The sequence below is a fragment of the Eupeodes corollae genome, chromosome 1, assembly GCF_945859685.1.
Source record: "Eupeodes corollae chromosome 1, idEupCoro1.1, whole genome shotgun sequence".
NCBI lineage: Eukaryota > Metazoa > Arthropoda > Insecta > Diptera > Syrphidae > Eupeodes > Eupeodes corollae.
The window spans coordinates 86,335,070-86,348,740 of record NC_079147.1 but is presented as its reverse complement, the minus strand read 5'-3'; the positions used below and the strand labels follow the sequence as shown (position 1 = coordinate 86,348,740).

Genomic DNA, 13,671 nt, shown 5'->3' with positions numbered 1-13,671 from the left:
CTCGATTCCTTCTGTCTGTCTGTCTTTCCTGGCCCCTACAGTCCAAACAATTGTGTTGATTGAATATTAGATTTTCAGATGATTAGTGTAAGGAGTTTTTATCATTTTATTAATACAAAGAATAACAGCAGTCCCCACACAAATTTTTTGGTTCAAACATGTGATTTTTCTAAAACTTTCTCAAAATTTTGTTTTCTTATTTTGGCTTCTTTCTACAAGAAAAACATATTTTCGTATTGCTCCAGAAGGGTACACCTCAAAAAAATCTTTATTTTGTTCTCAAGAACTAATGGAACGATTTCAAAATTCTTCTTTTTCTGTGCAATCTCTTGTCAATGATCAAATTGATGATGATTTGTTATGATCAAAAATGTATTTTTTTTATTTTTAATAAAATACTAATTTTGTTTACAAAACTCGATACCTCAGAAAGGAGACAACATTTTTTTAAGAAATTTAAATGTAAAATGTTCATATATTTATAAGCTCTTTCTTTAGTGCCTATACTGAAAATTTTTTTAACGCAAAATTAAAAATGATTTTCGAAAAAAAATAGGTAAATCTAGATTTTTCGACCAGAAAATGGCAGAACTTATTTTGTTGGTACATTTTTAAATCTTAAAATATTAGAAATATTTTTAAACAGATCTTTTGGAAATTGTCAAGCTCTTGCGACCCAGTCGTGCATTTCATTTCTTTTAAAATTGGTTTTCTGTTCAATACAAAAGATCTTAAAAAATTAAATAAACATACTTTGGAAGTGAATTCGCTTTGGATGCTTTGGAACTGAGATTTAAACACGAATTTCAATAATACAAATGTCCCAAAAAATCAAGTCTCACTTTTGTTAAACTGATAGCAAAGTTAAAACATAATAAACGTTTCATATCTATTGATATAAAAGCTTTGAAACGTGTAATTTGTGAGTACTACAAAACTTTTCTTCCCAAATCATGTTCTTAAATACAACTATTTCCTTAAATTCAAGAACCAAACCTTTTTGTCTCTACAATTTTTAAGTTTTGTTGACGCCTTTATAAGATCCAAATACGTGTAAGCTGATTAATAACGATAATAATAAGAGACTCCCGGAAATTGATTTCGAAAAAACTACGTCAAAAAAGCCCCACATTTTTACATATCAGATCCTCTCTCATTTTCTGGATTTTTTAATTTTTGCAGATTTCTTCGCATAAATAGAAATGAAAACAAGAAAAGTGTGTTTTGTTTTTGGAAAAAAGCAACGTTTCAAAACAATTTCCTGCATTTCTGCGCGAAACGCACCAACACATTCTAAGTTATTGTATTTAAGCTCTTAAATATGGTATATTTAGACAACTGTTCGAATCTTGGAATTTTTTCATATAAGTCTTCTAAATTAAATAGTTAGACCAAAACTTGCTGGACAACAGTGTTCTAAATAATTTGATACTAAAGTTGTCATTTTAGCAATTATTAAATTTTGTTAGCATCCTTTACAAAACATTAAAGAACATTTTTAATCAGTGTGTAAAAAACTCATCTAAGTGTGACCCCCCCCTGACGAAAAGTCTGGATCCGCCCTTGGTATCACGGCATTTACAAAAGATTTATGAGATGAATGTACTAAATATTACTTACTTAAAGTAAAAAGTAAATACTTAAATTTAGGTTAAAGCTCAGATTTTCTGAATTTGCTTTGTTTTACAAATACCATAAGTCATTACTCAAGTCATCCAAGAAAATACTTTCAATTTATAAACAATCATGCTAAATGCTTATTTTTTTCAACAAACTATTTTTTGATGTTTTATGGTCGTTTTTATTTCAGACAGCCATCTCTGAAGCTTTTAAGTCATTCTTAGCAAATCAAATCAATGGCAGCTAAGGGCACACACATTTTTCAATAAGCCAAAATTCACCTTGTAAATGGTTAAATAGTAACTTATAATCTTTTGGCATTATAATTTTAACATAATTTCGGGCACATGACCGTCACGTCTGGTCATTTTGCCAAAATGACTTCAGTTTTTTGTTGCTTTTTTAAGTTTTCGTGTTTTGCTGAGAAATGTTTCAGTTTAACTTTTTCCAAAAAAAAATTACTGAAAACTACCACCATTATTTCGAATATGATGAGATTGTTTGATTAAGAAACTATTTTTTTTAAAGATTTTTAGTTGAAAACCCATATTTTCCAATTGTATGTATTTTTTTTAGTATATTCTATTTTTAACTTCCCATAGGAAATTATTGTAATCTAATTGAAAATGTTGACATTTATCCACGTTGCGAGGCCCTTGGAGTCAAAATAAACGTTTTTTCGTTGTCCATAGCTCAAAAAGCAGAAGAGATATCGACTTCAAATAAATTTCGTTATACGGATAATAATGCAGAAAGAGGCAGAAAGAACTCTCAAGACAATTGAGTGGGTTTTTTCTACCAAAACAATTAAAAAAGGTGAAAATTTTGGTTAACCCTAAATATCTCACGAGCAAATAATAGCTATGACTCGAATTAAATTTTAAATTATATATTGTAACATGATATCAAACAAGTATATTTTTGGAAAAAATCCCAACAAATTAAATCCAAAAAACTGAAAAATGAAATGTTGTCACCTCGAAAATTTGAATACTAAAATATAATTTCATCTCCAAAACAATTGTTTGCAACGAAGAATAATGTTTTCAACATCTGATAACATTTTGAAAAAAATCTAATCGGCAGTTTTTTTATAAAAAAATAAAAACCTAAGAAAACATTACTCAAAGTTGGTAAAAACTGAATATCGACTCAAATATCTTTTTAAAAACTTGTTATTTTATCATATAACAAAATATTGTTTTCAACATTCTAAAAATTGTTGAGAAAAATCAAATGGACATTTTTTTTTTAAATAAAAACTTAACAAAAAATGAATAAAAGTTGGTAAAAACTGATTTTCGCTTCAAATATTTTTCCAAAATTTTGATATAGTGCCTAAACTACTTTTCGCTTTCAAAAAAAATATTGTCAATATACAGTAAAACTTTGAAAAAAATCGAATTGACATTTTTTTTACAATTAATAAAAAGCTAAAAAAAATAATATAAAAACTTGGTAAACATTTTTTTTTGGACTCCAATATCTTTTCAAAAATTAAAAATATTGGTTTCAAATTGTTTTAATCTCACAGAACATATTGTTTTCGAAATTCAGTATATTTCTTATTAAAGTCCAACAGTCAGTTTTTTTCACACAAAATTGATATCTCCAAAAATTAGTAAGATTGTTAAAAATCGGTTTCGACTAAATCCATATCTTGTTAACTTAAATAGATTTTGAAATCAAACTCTTTCCTCATAAATACAAAATATTGTCAATAATTTTTAAATTTTTAAAATGATTCAACAAAAAACTTTTTTAACAAAACACGAAAACCTACAAACTTTTAAACAAGACAAATTGACAGACGGGATGGGAAGTTATCAGTGTGGGTCGCATCCCATCCTCTTTTTTATAATTTACAGGAATTTAAGGGGTTATTAGTACCCTTTATATGTTTAGATTTAAACACAGTGCGAGCATTAGGAAAATAGGGATGGATTTAAAAGGAGATACAGGTGTACATTGGTCTTAAAGTTCCGAGCATCAAAATTGGAGTTGAAAACAGAGTTGGCTAAAGCATTCCACATTCTCGATGTGCGTTTTACTTGACAGTACGCCCGAAATTGAGCTCAAGGGTAAACTGATGAGCATTCCTGGAAGCACGAGTATTACGGCTGAATCGTTTAAGGGGTGGAATGCAACTGGATAATTCGACAGAACATTGTTTGTAAGAATATTGATAAAACAACGAAAGCCATGAAACATTGCGGCGGTGTTCTAGCGATGTAAATGTTCCGACTATAGTTCTGTCCCCTATCATTCATAGCCATTTTTTGTATTCTATCCAAGAGATTTAAACTTGTTTTAGGGGCACTTTCCCAGATATGCGAATTTTATTCAAGCTTTAGACGGATGGAGGCTTTGAAAATTACAGACAGATCAGAAGGTGTGAAAAATTTCTTGTACCATCGGAGAAAACTTAAGCACCTGGCAGCATTTTTGGCAATATCAAATATATGATCATTCCATAAAAGGTGATCTGTGATACACATACAAGTACTGACAGTTGATTAGGTTCTTGGATGCAAGTGCCACTCATAAATAGTGGCATCGGGGGTGTGTTTCTATTTAACAACAGGAGACAAGATTGAGTTTTCGAAGCATTAAATTCTACACGGTTTTTGATTCCCCCTTCAAGATCAGAATTTAATGACCGAATCATACGCTGCCGTTTAAGTTCCAAATCCGAAGGACAAGGATGTGAATACTGAATATAGAAACGAGTATGAGAAGCTGAGGGTTGTTTCGTCGGCGAAACAGTTTAACGGATTAGAAGTCATAGACATAAGATCATTTATGAATATAAGAAAGAGCGTCGGAGACAAAACGGAGCCCTGGGAAATACTACTACTTATTTTATGAATTTCAGACTTGGAACTATCCAATACAACTTGTATTGAACGGTTAGAAAGGTAACTTCTAATCCAACGCAGAAGAGATTCATCAATACCAAAAGCACGCATTTCGATAGAGCTTGGTGCCAAACTCTATGAAATGCTTTTGAAATATAAAGTGCAATAATATTACTTTCTCTAAAGCGATCTAAATATTTGTTCCACTGTTCGGTAAGGACTTATTGCTACGAAATCCAGATTGTCGTTCATGAAGAAGCTTCCGTTCTTCGAGATATTTCTTGGGCTGATAATTGATCAGCGTTTCCATGACCTTGGAAAGAAGGGACGTGAGTGCTTTTGGACGATAGTTGGAGGATTCCCCCTTTTTTTGACAGGCTGGACAAATGCTTTTTTCTTTAAACTCGGAAAGAGACCTGAAGAGTGGTTTTGCCAGGGATGAAGAACACCTCTTCAGAACAATTCGGAAGATACTATACGGGACAGATTTGTGTATGTCAAGGTCTTTCAGCACTCTTGTAACTGCACGAGTGCGAAAGAAGATTCGTCCCATAGAATCATTTACTTGCGGACTAGCGTTTGAACCGAGGATGACGTCGTGTTTCGTACGCTTTTTACAAATGACCAGAAATTTGTACTACCTTTGGGACATTGTAGTATTTTTTGCCTTAATTTCTGATCATGCAAACATTTGGTTCGTCGAATATGTTAATAGGTCTTTCTAGCGTGTTTGAACTTATTCTGGTTTTCCTCAGTTGAGTTGGCTTTATAACAACGAAAACTTACATCTCTGAACCTAATAACCTTTTAACAGCTTTAAACTCATTTTATCAAACATTACTTAAAGTTGGTAAAAATTGATTAAGATGTTTTTGGTCAACAGGAATGTTTGATTTTTGTTTTATTTAAATAAAAACACTAACTCAATTTTTTGAGAGATGATTTACGAGTTCATTCTGCATCTTGCTGATAAAAATTTGTATAACAAAATATCTCAAGTCTGTTTCTTGAGATATGGACAGCGAAAAAAGATTAGCGAACATACGAACGTACGTACACACGCAATCAAAGACATCTCCATTAAAACTTTTTATTTAGATTCTAGTTACCTTTAAATGGCGATAAATGTCAAAATTTTTAATCCGACAAATCGAACCGATAACAATAACTTCATGTGGGAAGTTAAAAATTGTGTATGTTTGTTTTTACTATAGCAACTCGAAATAAAATGCACGACTGGGTCGCACGAACTTGCTACTGTATGCAAAAAGTCTGTTTAAAAAAAGTACTTATATAAGATTTTAAAATATATCTGTAAAATAAGTTTGTCTTCAAAGATAAATGCCATTTGATTTGTCAAAAAAAACCAGCAATTCATCCACACAACTCATCCAAGGACATTTCATCCCGCAAGTGAAATATACTACTTGTAACCGTACTTAACGAAAACAATTGTTTATGTATTCAACTATTTCGTTCAATTGGATAGCCTTATTTTAATTTTATGTTAGAAGAACCAGGATGGAAAGTAAATTATCTGAAGATAAGAAAGAGGAAGAATATGTATGTTTAAATTGTAAAGCGATCACCTATTGATTGTGTAGTTAGGTAGGTGTCTAAAACGAACATAGAATGGTTCACTTCGTGTGCTCAGCTTTATGCAGATAGATAGATAATGACATGTTTATGACAATAGTGAAAGAATGTCATTGGTAGGTATCCTTCTTTCCTACAAGTTTTCAGCGCAAACATGGAGTTATTCCGATCAGTTTATTTTTTTCGTTAAAGTTTAAGAAATTGCTATTCATGTGTTGGTTACAGTCAGGCTCTTGTGCGTTTTGGATTTTAGTTATGAAGTGACACGTAAGCAGTAGTTGTAGAGGTTGTACGTTTCTTTAACTAGTACTAAGTATTAATTCTTTTATATAATCGAAAGCAAGTAAAATATGTGTTAAACAACCTTATTCTTAAAGAATAATTTTTTAAAAACTAATATACAAAAGTACCAAGATAATACTTCTTGATAGACACTTTAAAATAGATTGTTGATTAAACATATCACAATCGTTACACGGCCATAGTTGGTATTTACAATAGTTATAGTTATAAAAATACATAAATTGTACCAAATGCATTAAATTGGATAAAACATAGGAATGTAATTAAAATTTTGTCAAAATAATTTACTAAAAATAAAAATAATTAAAAAAAATATTTTAAGATTCAAAATTTTACCTGAAAAATAAGTTTGTCTTCAAAAAATTAAATGCCATTTTATAAATAAAAAAACCTTTGATTTTTCAATTTTTTTTTTTTGAAAATCGTTAGAGCGGTTTTTTTTTAAATTATTTTTTTATATATAAAACTTTTCAATTTTGTTCTTAAAATATTTTTGGTATGCAGTTGCTTAGAGATTAAAAATATGCGCTATGAATTTGAATTTTGTAAAAAAATGTTTACCCGTTTTTGAGATATCGAATTTTGAAAAAAAAAATTTCAATATTTTTTTAAAAATCCAAACAATAAAAAAATGCACTTTTGATAATGAAATATTTTTCAAGCATATAAGAGCTTATTCAGAAAAAAAATTATTGAAATCGGTTCATAAATTGCTGAGAAAATTAAAAAATAAAATAACGGTTCTATGGGCGGTACCATTCCTGAGCAATACAAAAATATGTTTTTCTTATTAAAAGAAGCCAAGTTAAAAAATAAAATTTTAGAGAAAATTAAAAAAAAAGAGAGAAGATAATAGAAGGAACCTGAATAAAACAACAACACTTGTGTGTGCTTAGAAAAATGCTAATCGGTTCAGTATAGTTCGATAGAACGAAAAACCTGTAATTGGCTTACAACTTCATGTGGGTGCGGTGGCGTAGTGCGTAGTGCACTAGCTCCTCACACGCTAGATCGCTTGTTCAAGCCAAGCTCGGGCAAAAGTTCTTCAAAAATTAAATTGAACATATAAAAGCGATTAAGCAGCACTAAAGGAGTCTGATGATCGGGTTGGTCCCCGTGAAATAGCTATAACTCCAGCCTATGAACTTGGTGGTAGCACACACAAGTTGTTGTTGTTTCATTCTAAATATTCAATCTATCGGTTTGTTTTTGAGAAAATTCGAATTTTCGTTTTTTGACCAAAAAAATTGTATGGGAGCCACTGTTAGCTTTGATCTTAAAAAAAAATGAAAAAAACGCCTAACGCGAATTTGCTCAAAACCTTAACTTCCAAGTTTGAACTCAATCGGCCCAATGGTTTAGGCTATAGGAGCGTGGACAGACAGACAAAACCGAACGGACGGAATCGCGGGACCCACTTTTTTCGACTTCTCTACCATCGTAATATCATGTTTGATTAAAATCTCGAGTTCGAAATTTTGCAAGAATGCAAAACTTGCAATATACATAGTTCCTACATATATGTAGCAAGTAAAAAAGGAATGAACCCAGCTGTAGAACTAATAACGACGAGAAGCCGAATTCAAAAAAAAATCGGAAAAAATCGAAACGCCGTTTTTATAAAACAAAAACTGAAAGAAAATATGTATTTGTCATCTCAAATATTTTGCGAACAATAAAAACTTTTCAAGATATATTTTTAGAGAAATCAAAGTCACAGTTTTCTTACAATAAAATTAAAGTTTTAAACAAAAAAAAACTTTACTAAAAATTGGTCAGAACTCATAGACTTAAAAATTATTGCATTCTGTAAAAAATATTGTTGTTACATAAAGCAGTTTTCTTAAAAATATACAATTGAAGTTTTTTATAAGGAATATAAATTTTCAAAAAATGCTACTAAATTTAAAAAAAAAATTTGTTTTGACAAAAACAGGTAATAAAATCAAACTTATTTTGTAAACTTTAAAGTTAACCTAACTTTTTGTTGATTTCTTTTTTTACAAGAATAGAAAAACTCCTAAAACAACTAAGAACTGATAGAAAATGGCTTTTGACTCAATATTCTGACTCAAACTTTTGTATATTGCACAAAAAGGTGTTGTAAATATTTTGTAAAACTTTTAGAAATATCGACAGACTGACACAAATAGAAGTTATCATTGTGAGTCGCATTAGCCTGTTTTGTTTTATTACCAAATTCTGTTATTTTCCTTAAAGAAATTGTCTGTATGACAAAATAATTTAAGTTTAAAAAATGATAAACTTTGAAATTAAACACTCTTGCATATTTCGTTTGGTTAATGAGAATTCAGCCATTTTTCAAAGATTGTGTTGTGATATGAATTAATAACTATAATTATTCCAAACATTCAGAATCAGTTGAGATCAAACAGGTTAATGATGTTCTTTTATTTCAGGCTACCTAATTCTTCAAACCCGATTGTAAGATGTCATCTATAAACTAACTATAAGCTGTTACGAATTTACAATGATATCCCTTTATCTGCGTCATCAATTTAAAAAACAAAATTAATTTATTTGTATCAATCCGCCAAAAAAGTTCTATCAACACGTTGTCATCGGTGGCAAAGAACAATGCAATTCACACGGCCCGGTGTTACCTATGACGGTGATGGCAGCTTCAAGTGCGTAGGTACTTTGGTGTGCACATATATGTATTTTTAAGCAGCTTATCAACAACCGAATCCGGTTCATAACGCCAATAAAAAGTTGTACGAATCCACAAAAGGAAACGTCACCAAACCATCAAGATATTAAACCCAAACTGGTTCATTGTACCTTTTTATTGTACAGTACACGACCGACCGACGAGTACATATCTCCAGATGAATGGCTTGAAATTCGATTTGGAGCATCGTGTGACCTTGATACACATAAAAAAGAAGCAAATTCCGGTAACACATAATAGGTACGCCTTGAAGTTGGTATATAGATATATGAAACATCACATTTACACGGATGATAGTTCTTTTGACGCTGTCCACGAAATTAAAGTAGGCAGAGGTATAAAAGGAGAATTGGAATCGAATTTAAATCAGTTCACTTCAGGTTTCATCACCAGAATAACATTAACCACCAATCACTAAAATGGCATTCAAAGTACGTGAGACTTGAAACATGGTTTTTGTTTAAAAGTTTGAATTTTATTAACTTTTGTTTTTCTTTTATAGTTTGTTGCTTTCTTCGCTTGTCTTGCTGTTGCCAGCGCTGGATATCTTGCTTCACCACTTGCTGCTGTTGCCACTCCAGTCTTGGCCAAGACCGAAGATCATGATCCTCATCCACAATACTCCTACGGGTATGATGTCCAGGATGCCATCTCAGGAGACAGCAAGAACCAACACGAGACCCGTGACGGAGACATCGTTCATGGTCAATACTCTTTGAATGATGCCGATGGTTACAGGCGCATTGTTGACTACACTGCTGATCCCATCAATGGATTCAACGCTGTTGTCCGCAGGGAACCATTAGGTGCTGCTGTTGCTGTTAAGACTGTTGCTGCCGCTCCAGCTTTGATCAAGTCCGCTCCTCTGGCCTATGCTGCTGCACCAGCTCCTCTGTACAAATCAACTCCTTTGACATACGCTGCTGCTCCAACCCTTGTCAAGTCTGCTCATTTGGCCTACTCTGCTGCCCCAGCCACCACTCTTTACCAATCAGCACCAGCATTGATCCGATCAGCTCCAGCTTTAGTCAGAACTTCTTATGCTGCTCCAGCCTTGATCAAATCTGCTCCCGCTTTGGCCTATTCAACTGGCCCAGCATTGGTTAAGACTAGCTACTCTTCACCTTTAATCTCATACGCATACTAAGTTTATTGCTGAGGAAGCCTGTTGATACCGAACTTCGATACTGTTGTTAATGTTGTTGTTTTTGTGAACCTGAAATACATAATTGAAACGAAATTACTTAAGAATTTTTACTTAATAACTCAAATTAGGTTGAAATCATTGAAAGTGAATTATTTTCGACAAATTTATTATGCCAATCAAAAACCAATTATTTCCAAAAAATGTACTGTTTTTTTCGAAAACTGCTCGAAAATGTTGGTTGTTCTTTTAAATATATGTAAAAAAGTTAATATTTTAGAAGCGAATGGGCACTTAGTTCTTAAAATTTAGTTTTGTTTCTTTTTTAATCTTTAAAATCTTTTTAGGAGTAAGTTCTTAGTGTTCAAGAACATAAAACACAATTGGAAAATGGCACTTAAAAGTCTTAAGAGTTATAGAAAACCCAAAAGCAATTGCGTAGCACCTTAAATAATTTTAAAATGTCATGTATATATCTTGACATTTACAAATAAACTGTCCCGGATAGTATCTCCACAATTGTTCTGAAGAATTGTTCTTCAACGCTGACAAAACCAATAGGTAAGCTTTTACATCTTCCTACTCTTCAGGTCTCTTTCCGAGTGAATGGAAAACAGCATTTCTCCAGCCTGTTCCTAAAAAAGAAAGAGAATCCTGCTCCTCCTTTAACTATCATCCAATTACACTTACGTCTCTCCTTCCAAGGTCATGAAAACGCTGATCAATTTTCAGCTAAAAATTATCCCGAAATACGGAAGCTTCTTGATGACTGGGTAGTATCGTTTTGTTATCGTAGCTACATGTCCATTGGTGATCTCATTGTTCATCTCACCGAAAAGAGGAACAAATCTTGATATTTCAAGGCATTTGATAGAGTTCAGCATCAAGCTCTCTTATCAAAAATGAGTGCTTTTGGCATTGATGATTTTTTTCTTTGCTGGGTTAGAAACTACCTTCCGGACCGGTCAATTCAATTAGTATTTGACAGGCGCAAATCTAAAATCCACAAATAAACGATGGTGTACCCCAGGGCACCGTTTTATCTCCGACACTCTTCCATATTTTTATAAATGATCTTTTGTCTGAACTTTCTATCCCACTAAATTGTTTCGATGATGACAGCACTCTCCATATTTGTTTAAAGATTCTTTTTCTTGACTGATTGAACAGCTTTCAGTTCAAGGTATGTGCATCACAAACCACTTGTATTGGAGTTCACTTCGCCAAAAACGCTGCTAAGTGTTTAGGTTTCTTCAGACGATGCAAGCAGTTTTTTACCCCTTCTGATCTGGCTATAATATTCAAAGCTTTTATTCGTCCAAAACTCGAGTAGAATGGGGCTGGTGCCCCAATAATAGACTTAAGTCCTCTAAATAAAATTGAAAGGAGAGCTCTTAAGATGATAGGAGATCGTTCTCTTACCGAGACATTTCCTTTTCTTAAACACCGCCGCAATGTCTCATGCCTTTCATTTTCTTACAAACAATGCTATAGTAAAATAGCCAGTTGCATTCCTCCCTTTGAAAAATTAAGCCGTAATACATGTGTTGATAGGGTAAACTGATTACCAAACTTCGGACATATTGTTAAGTACAGGGATTCCTTCTTTAGCCGCACTACACGAATGTGGAATGCTTTACCATGTTCAATATGTCAGATTGATCAAGGTGTTGATTCCAAACAATATAGTGAAAACAGTTTTGGGCAGCAAGACTTTTTTCGTACACTTTTAACGCTTCCTCGAAAAATTTAAAAGGTTTTGATTTTAGATGAAATTTAATTTCAGCGCATAAAACTTGTGTACATAGTTTTTAGTTGTTGACCAAATCGAAAGCAGTAAAAGTTCTATTTCCAAAATGTTCAAATGTAATTACAAAAATTCCATTTTGAAACATTGTTTCAATATTCAACTTCAAACTATTTTAGTCTCCATCTTCAAGCATGATTTTAAATAGTTTGCAAATTTAAAAAATTTAATTTTTTTTTTCATAATTTTATTTCACAAACAACAACAGCAACAACAAGAGGTAATACAAATTCAAGGATTCACTTCCTTAGTAAGCGTAGGAAATGAGTGGCGAAGAGAAGCTGGTCTTAACCAATGCTGGGCCAGTTGAGTAGGCCAAAGCTGGAGCAGATTTGATCAAAGCTGGAGCTTCGGCGGCGTATGCCAAAGAAGCAGATTTAACAAGAGCTGGAGCAGCAGCGTATGCCAAAGGAGATGACTTGATCAAAGTTGGAGCAGCAGCGTAGGCTAATGGAGCTTGTTTGATTAAGGCTGGAGCAGCAGCATAAGCCAATGGAGTAGATTTGATTACAGCTGGAGCTGCGGCGATAGCTGCACCCAATGGCTCCCTGCGGACAACAGCGTTGAATCCATTGATGGGATCGGAAGTGTAGTCAACAATGCGTCTGTAACCATCAGCGTCATTCAAAGAGTATTGACCATGAACGATGTCTCCGTCACGGGTTTCCTGTTGGTTCTTGTTGTCTCCCGAAATGGCATCCTGAACATCGTATCCAAAGGAGTATTGTGGATGAGGATCATGATCTTCGGTCTTGGCCAGGACTGGAGTGGCAACAGCAGCAAGTGGTGAAGCAAGATATCCGGCGCTGGCAACAGCAAGACAAGCGAAGAAAGCAATGAACTGATGGAGAAAAGAATAAGAACAATTCATTAAAAATTTATACAAAAGAATACAATTCTCACGAATTACGCACTTTGAATGCCATTTTAAGAGAGATGAGGTGATTGTTTATGTTATCCTGTTGTTGAACTGGAGTAATCTGACTTCCTTCTCTGAATGCACATGCTTTTATACCAAGAAAGGTCTTCTTACCAAACAAACAAAATTAATCCAATTTCTTCAAGGTCAATGGATGCGGTACGTCTTGGTATGCAGTTAGTGCAAAAATTGGAAAGGCACACAATTCAATGTTATGGCTATAATGCCCATCACTACCAATTCCTCCACTTTTGTGGCATCATTCGAACTTCGTTGCAAAAACGGGTTTGCAACTTTAAATTGCACCGTGACGGACGGAAGCACGTGTGTGATGTGATATTCTTCGTTTTTATTTTAGTGAGTTTGCACTGTTTCGCCTTATTCTCTGTTTCTTGTTTTGGTAATTTAATAGTGTTAATTAATTGGTTAATAATAATTATTACAATAACGTAACGTTGTAATCTTATCATGATAGATCTTATAGTTCATACATTTTATTCTGATACTGATACTGAATGAAAAATATTGTGAATTGGAAAAGATTCATAATTTATATCGAATAACATCGCTTGAGGTTGAAAGTTCAGACTTTTAAGGGATTCTTACAGAAAATTCATATTAAGTACTGAGAAATTGTGTTTTATAAATTGAATATAATGAAATACTACTTTTATATTTGAAAAACAAAAATTAAAATATTAAACTTGTAATGGTTTTCTTAAAAAAAAAATA

General features: G+C 32.7%; 2 protein-coding genes across 2 annotated transcripts; one reads left to right on the top strand and one right to left on the bottom strand.

The window, feature by feature from the left end:
- Nucleotides 1–9,409: 9,409 nt before the first annotated feature.
- LOC129941875 (larval cuticle protein A3A-like) lies at nt 9,410–10,309 on the top strand. The gene is made up of 2 exons (XM_056050642.1): nt 9,410–9,500; nt 9,572–10,309. Exons 1-2 carry the CDS (start codon nt 9,489–9,491, stop codon nt 10,214–10,216), a joined length of 657 nt encoding a protein of 218 aa, XP_055906617.1. The 5' UTR covers nt 9,410–9,488; the 3' UTR covers nt 10,217–10,309.
- A 1,895-nt stretch (nt 10,310–12,204) lies between these two features.
- Nucleotides 12,205–13,085, bottom strand: LOC129940079 (larval cuticle protein A3A-like). Its single transcript, XM_056048319.1, has 2 exons — nt 12,935–13,085; nt 12,205–12,861 (listed from the first exon to the last, which is right to left on the bottom strand). The coding sequence occupies exons 1-2, from the start codon at nt 12,944–12,946 to the stop codon at nt 12,268–12,270; spliced, it is 606 nt and encodes a 201-aa protein (XP_055904294.1). The 5' UTR covers nt 12,947–13,085; the 3' UTR covers nt 12,205–12,267.
- Between the last annotated feature and the right edge of the window lie 586 nt (nt 13,086–13,671).